This window comes from Buceros rhinoceros, unplaced genomic scaffold (assembly GCF_000710305.1).
Source record: "Buceros rhinoceros silvestris isolate BGI_N320 unplaced genomic scaffold, ASM71030v1 scaffold4024, whole genome shotgun sequence".
Lineage (NCBI taxonomy): Eukaryota > Metazoa > Chordata > Aves > Bucerotiformes > Bucerotidae > Buceros > Buceros rhinoceros.
The window spans coordinates 29,656-36,793 of NW_010408647.1; the positions used below are offsets into that span (position 1 = coordinate 29,656).

General features: G+C 34.4%; 1 protein-coding gene across 1 annotated transcript in view; it reads right to left on the bottom strand.

Moving 5' to 3' along the window:
- Positions 1-7,138, bottom strand: part of LOC104492372 (CUB and sushi domain-containing protein 3-like) — a gene marked incomplete at both ends in the record, with an annotated part of 61,463 nt that overhangs the window by 21,643 nt on the left and 32,682 nt on the right. Inside the window, 2 exons of the mRNA XM_010134925.1 lie at positions 3,571-3,750; positions 6,751-6,927. Of these exons, the coding sequence (XP_010133227.1) occupies positions 3,571-3,750; positions 6,751-6,927 (357 nt within the window). The remainder of the gene's footprint in view (positions 1-3,570; positions 3,751-6,750; positions 6,928-7,138) is intronic.

The following is a 7,138-nucleotide window of genomic DNA, read 5'->3' on the forward strand; positions in this document are numbered from 1 at the left end:
ATTCTTGCCACATTTCCTGAAGTTAGTATTTCTGGTTTCCTCCATTTAAGAGACAGTGGCTGATTGATGACATGTCTTAAATAAAGTAGGTTGCTGCCTTAAATCAAATAGGAGGAATACCTAAAAATCAGTGTGGAAACTATGAAGTGTACAATATTTAAGATATGTCTGGTAGTTCGCAGGTTTTGTTTGTCTATTTAGTCAACACGGAATACAGTTATCTTTAGTTACTATGGTAATAGTAAAATACTTTCTTCCTCTTAACCATCTTATGCATTTGATAGATATTAGTGCACAGAGAAGAAATTCCAGGACAATTGTTCCAAAACCTGACTTGAAAACCTGTTTTGCAAGTACCACAATTTGGTTAGCATTTGCACCTAGTTTCTAGCTAAAGGAAGAAAATGTAAGGACTTATAACCTCTTGAAATTGTCAGTGTTACTACCCCTAAGAAGGCCAACAAGAAGTATTTCAGTATAGTTTCTAATTCTCAAGCCTCCCAGTAAAGAATAGAAACATCTTCTACTCAACTTTACTCAGTAAAAAGAGGACTGAAAAACACCATGGGACAACAGTAGAAATAAGCAGACACAACTGTAGTGATGAAGAAAAAAGTGTTATTAACTGGATAGTGGGGTAGTAACAGAAAATTGCTAACTCAGAGCTGAAGGGAAAAGGGTATAAAGTTCAATGTTCAAAAAATCTGCATCAAAACCAGAAAGGGGTAAATTTAGGCCAAAGTTACAAGAATGAATGAGAAAGCAAAAAAGGGTAAAAAAGAGAAAAGTTGGGAGAAAGTGTACCAGCAAAAGAGAAAGAAAATAAATGAAACTAGTATGATTTGATTTAATGGAGACTTTTGGGATCCATGAGATGAGGTAGTGACTGAAATAAAAGCAGAAAATGTTCAGGTCACAATAACGGAGGAAATGAAGAGCTGCACTCTTAACCTTTAAACTTATGTGTATCCAGCTGTCATCCCACAGCTCAAAAGAAGTACTGCGTTTTTTAATGTGATCTGCAAAAGGTTCACCATGTGCCGTTCCTCCATTCTCTCATTCTAGTGAGAGAATCTCAACTATTTACACCATGAAGATGCTCTGCAGCACCATTAATGGCTGTTTGAGAATGCTGGATGAAAGCAGTACTACTGTAAAATAATCCTTTGCCATCCAGTAAAACAAATCTAATTTTTAAGGCCCTATTTTTTATAATTTCTGTTTCTCTTGCTCTGATTCATAGCTTAAAACAAAACAAACAACTGATCCAGAAAAGGACATGAGAATTTTTGCTCCACTTTCATGATGCTTAATAAAAGTCAAAATAAGTACTCCAAGTAGCAAAAATCCATCCGCATTCCCCAAGAGCTTCAAGACTAGTCCTTTTAAAAAGATCTGTATGTTTTCATTTCTGAGTTGAATAATAAAAGAAGAAGTATTGGTCAATAATTAGGAAAGGCGACAGAAGAAGTAGCATGAAAATAGAATTTTGGGGTGAATTACAGCAAAACAGAACAACACCCAGTAACAAGGCAAAATGCTTCTCTAAATATTTTTGTCACAGATTTGACTATAAATATGTACAGCAACATTTCTCAATTTAAGACCTAGAAATATATTACAAATGCAAGTCTGCAAAAACGATGATGCTTGAATAGTTGAGTATTTAGTTGCAGATGAACATACACTCTTTTCTAACTAGGTAAGCCAGAAAACTATTTATATCTTCTATTTCGATGGCACGGCAACAATTATGCATCCATTTTCTTTCCAGTTCATTTTCCAATTATCTTACCTAAATGTTAGCAGAGGACCCTGGCACTTCCTCCTTACAGTAAGACTTGTTATACAATTGTGTGTTATACAAAACAGTGTGTTTTAAACACACTCCTGCATATTTTATATTATTTTTAATTACACAGTCAAAGAAATCGGGACTAATGAGTTACCTAGTGCACTCACTCAAATTTGTGTGGAGTAAGAATGAAACTCTGAGAATACTAGAGATTTTGTATATGATTATTATTTAGTATTTATACAAGCCGTATATACATATGACCTAAAACCAGAAAAAAAAAAATTGTCAGCCTAACTCTTTCTTTGTAAGCTTCTGTTTGAGTCAAATCAGTCAAATCTCCTGTAGTCCTTAAGAATTTGAGGCTGGGAGACTGTATCACAAATATTTGATCTGTATTATGACCTTCTAGCTGTGCGCTTACAGCCACTCTTGTAGACAGACGCCTGGTCAATAGGACCAGTACAGCCATTCTTCTGTTTCTTGAATCAGTTTTGTAATTGAAGATGAGGCTGGCTAAGAGCATAATACAAATTGAAAAAATAATGAATTGTTAAGAAGATCTCGAAGTTCTGACATTCTTAAGAATGTGTTGTGAAAATAAATTTAAAAATCAACATTATCAAAGATGAATTAGAATTAAACTGGACTTGGTAAAATATTGGGTGGATTGTACTCAACAAGGAAAGTGACTGCGAATGGGGTGGAAATCTGAAATTTATTTGATCTTTTTTGATTTATGTATTCAGGGGAAGGAAAATGAGAACTGCTGAACAGGGATGTGACTGTACTTCCTGGAAAGAAAACAGAAGATGCATGAGAACACAGTAAGTGCAAACTTAACCAACTAATTTTTAAAAGAATAGAGATCAGACATAATTAATGTGAACCCAGAAATAAAACACCAAAATGATAATGCTGCTTCTCTACAGCTATGGTATCAGGAAGAATGAGAAAAATTACTCTAGAGAGAAGATGTTTCAGTTTGCCAAGCAAATGAGTTTCTCAGATAAAATTGTTTTGATGACACAGATAAATTTGCCTTTCAGTAGAGTTCAGATTTTTTCATGTTTAAATTTCAACAGAGAGCATTAAAAAATTCCAGTAAAACAGAAATATCAGGAACGCAATTAGGAAAAGAGAGAAAAGGAAGATCTGGAAATTATTCTGTCCAGTTTTTGCAGCAGAGAAAACAACATGAAGCAGAAAAATGTTTATTAGGAAATTTGCTAAAAGGACTTAGTCTTTTTACTGAGTATGCTGAGGTACAGCATAGTGATGCTCAAAGGTGCACATGTAATGAAGAAGCAATCAGAGAAAAATCCTAGTATTATAGATAGGGTAATCCAGAACAATTTGCCTTTGACAACGTTCAGTTACCTAAATGCAAACCTTTCCCAAAAGGTCTCATATGCTTGAGTGGACTCTTTGTAAAAACAAGGATATTGTAAGGTCAGGTTTGATAAGACATGCTAACCTTAGCAAACAAACAAATCTAAACCATCATTTCATATTGGCTAATTCAGTTTAGCCACAAAGTAATAAAATGTTTTATAAAGCTAAAAAAACTGCTCAACATACTGTACTGGTATGAAAAATAAAAGAGAAAAGAAGCAAAGGAGGACATCACCACTCCTGCAGCAAAAAACAGTTCAGTGCATTCGTAGTAAAAGTCAGGTTTGATTTCTGTGGGAATATTTAGCTGACTCAATACAATAAACAGTAGATGTAAATGTCATAGAAGGAATAGTTGACAATCAAAATAAAAGTCGTACCTTTGCATGTTGGTATTACTCCACTCCATGTGCCATTGCTAGTACAAGTGCGAATTAAGGAGCTATTTGATTCCATTGTATAACCAGGTTGGCACATGTAAGTAACATTTTGCCCAACAACATAATCGTCACCATATCTCATACCATTGGCTGGGACTCCAGGATCTCCACAACTGATAACTGCAAGTAAATAGTTGAGGAAGAGATTTTAAAACCTAAATGTGATTTATTCATGTATGAGGGAAAAAACATAGGGCAAACCCAGGAATTTATTGGGGAACAAATGAAAGGGGAAAATTATCAAAAATCTTATCTCAATCAAGAAAAGATAAATATATATGTCACCTGAATTAGCTGCCAAACATAACACATGGAGTTGTATAGCAGCTGTATTTGGAGAACATCAACACATCTGTTTAACAGCAGAAGTAATGGACTGTACAATTTTGATCAGAAAACTGTCAAGATTACAAAATGAAAAAAAAAAAAGGCAAAAAATAATCCATATGTCTCTACCACCCTTTGATGCACTCAAATTTTCCTATCATTTCAGAGTTTCATTATTAAAGAAGCAGATATCTACTGTTAGTTAACTTTTCCATGGGTACATCCTGAAAGTAAACAGTCTGGAAATTTTAAGATATATGTGTGCAAAAAGTCCCACTTAGTAAATGTTCACATGGTTACTATGTGCAAATACAGATGAGAATGTTCAGGGAACCCCCTAACATGGGCCATGGCTTATGCCAAAATTAGGCCTATAGGACTTTAATGAGTGGGAGTGGTTGTGAAACCTCTTGTGACTTACAGTGTCATGAGATAGTGAGATTAATAACGAATAAGAGTTAGTAACAAATTATGTCATTTTAATCTGAAAATAATGCAAAAATAGGTGAGTTCCTCACAGATTTGGTCAATTGGTTCTATTTAATTTCTGGAAGAGTTTTCAGAATAAGAAATCTTTAGCATCCTAGTGGCAATGATAAAAAGCTGTTTTCATGAACAACAAAATACTGGGAAAAAAATTCCAGTTCTTACAAAATACAGCACCCATGTGTTTTACGGTTTATCTTACAGCAAACTTGAAAATCCCCCTACAGTATTGTTATTACTTCTGGAAAATAGTGGGAGGCAGATTCCTTTGCAGAAAACACATCCTGGCCGCTTCTGACTTAACGCCCAAAGCACGACCCCTGTGAATAGCTCCCTCTCTGTGTCTTGGTTTCCAAAAGGAGAAAACCTGTGACTACATGTTTGTAGTGTATTCTGACAAGGTCCTTGATCTAAATAATTGGGGAACTGAGAATCCAAGGTATATAGTATGCCTGCTCTACAGGGTATCACAGCTTGAGAGAGCAGATACTAATAAAGCTTCATGTATCAAATCTTAAAAAAAAAAAAAAGTCCCACACAATCTCTGTCTATAGGTACAGAAGAGACTATAACACATACCACAGGGTTATCTGAGTTAGTCTAAAGGTAGGTAGTGCAGTGCTGAAGAAAACTGGAGATAAGCCCACTTTATTTTGCCTAGTAACTCAGTAATTTTCATTTTTTGAAAAAGCTTTAAAAGTCATAGATTTGTCTTTGTCATTCTTCAAAAAATGTAGAGTTGTGAAAGAAAGAACAGTTTCTCTTAGCTGCGTAAGTGTATTAAAATATTCTACCTGTTCTATCGTTCCATTTGACATATTCTATTTACTATCCTTAATGCTGCAAATTCACCTGAATTCTTCCTTGATATTTTTTCAGGTGTACTGTGGTTTGACTAGTTTACAACATAATGCTTGTAACTTTTTCCTTTTTTTCCTGTATCCTTGTTTCATATCTTAAGATTTTCCTGTATGAAGAATATCTCAAATCATTGGCTTGCAAATTGAAAAATGTGCAAACACCATGTATCATCAAACCACTCGACAAAGCATCAACTTATTTTACATTGTTAACTATTTTTGTTATTTAAATCTCACTCAAACCACATTCTCAGCTTTTTCATTCACCTTCCTTGCAATCTCCATTTCTTTCTATTAGTCAATGATAAAAACTTCTTGCTTCTTCCACTGTTACTGTAATGGTTGCAACCTTTTCTGCTACTAACATTTTAACATTGATCCATTACACAGAAAGAGCCACATTTGCTTTAGCAGATTTCTAGATTGTTCGACCTTCCAAAATTCCTATGTTCTTACTGCTAACTTTTTAAGCTGTATTTCTAAACAAACAAACAAACAACCCCACAAAATCCAGAGCTGATTTTCTTTCATGTTTTTTTGCCTTTCTGTAGTTGCTACTCCTTAAAAGAGTTGCATGAAAGAAAAGACTCAGCGGGGAAAAAAGAGTCATTCTTTACGTTACTGTGTTGTAACATTAGAACTGTGTGTAGAGGTGGGTTAGGAGCAGTAAGGAAAAGGTCCTTTTATCCTTTTGGTATCTAAGTGCATAAAGTAGCCATCTCTATGAAAGTTACAGTCCCAGTTCAGTAACAGTTTGCTATACTGCTGATGAGGATTCATTTCCTCAAAATGATAGGTAAAGTGTCACATAAATGAAAAAATTCCACAACTGTTACTAAAAAATGAACTAAGGCTTGTAATACAGCAGGGACAGATGGGCTTGAAAATAAACAGTAGCAAAATGCTTATTATGAATGTGAGAGAAGCTGAAATAACTCCCATTAGCTCAGTAACCAAAGCAAGTATAAGGTTAATGAAAAGGCCAAACAGAAGACGTTATGTGAGAACGGGACAACAGTTTTGACCTCAGAGCCGCTAGAAAAGAATTCTCAAGCATTCATATCAAGGTTCTAATTTTCTGCCCTGCTGTTATGTTTTCATGATGAAGAAAAGCAATTAAATGAATAATGTCTGAATATGACCTATCGCAAAACACAAACACGATTAAAAATGTATTCTATGAAAGACTTAAAGTCAGTAAATCATGTAACTGTACAACTCTTTTAAACTGTAACAACAGTCTATATATTTAAGTATACTGTCTTTAAAAAATGTTCATCTTCTCATAGCACTACATTTGTTGAAAGTATTTCATGTACAAAATTATGTATGAAGTTGTGAAATAAAAAGTTGAAGACTAATTTATTTGCATCCAGCTTCTATATTTTACTTCGTTGTCTTTCAGATGGGAGAAAAACAAAGACTATTGATTAGAGATGTGTCTTACTTGTGCAGTTTGGCAAGGATCCAGACCATGTTCCATTGGCAGTGCATTGTCTTACAGATGATCCAGAAAGTATGTAACCTTCCATGCACGAATAAATTACTGAGTTGGAGAAGGTAGTTCCATCAATACGAAATACTTTTCCATTAGCAGTTGTTCCTGGATTACCACACTGCACAGCTATAAAGCAAAAAGTTAAATATTTTTAAAATGTAGTGAAGATGTTTTTTGATATATTAATGTCTAAGGACCATACTGCTGCCAGCAGTGTTATGTCGTAAAAATCCCATGCTATTGGCCTGAAAATTGAAAGTTTCAGCATCTACTGATAAGAAATGTTGTACAGTAAATAGCTCTTTGCATAAATCATTTGTTTTTATCGTTTTGTATG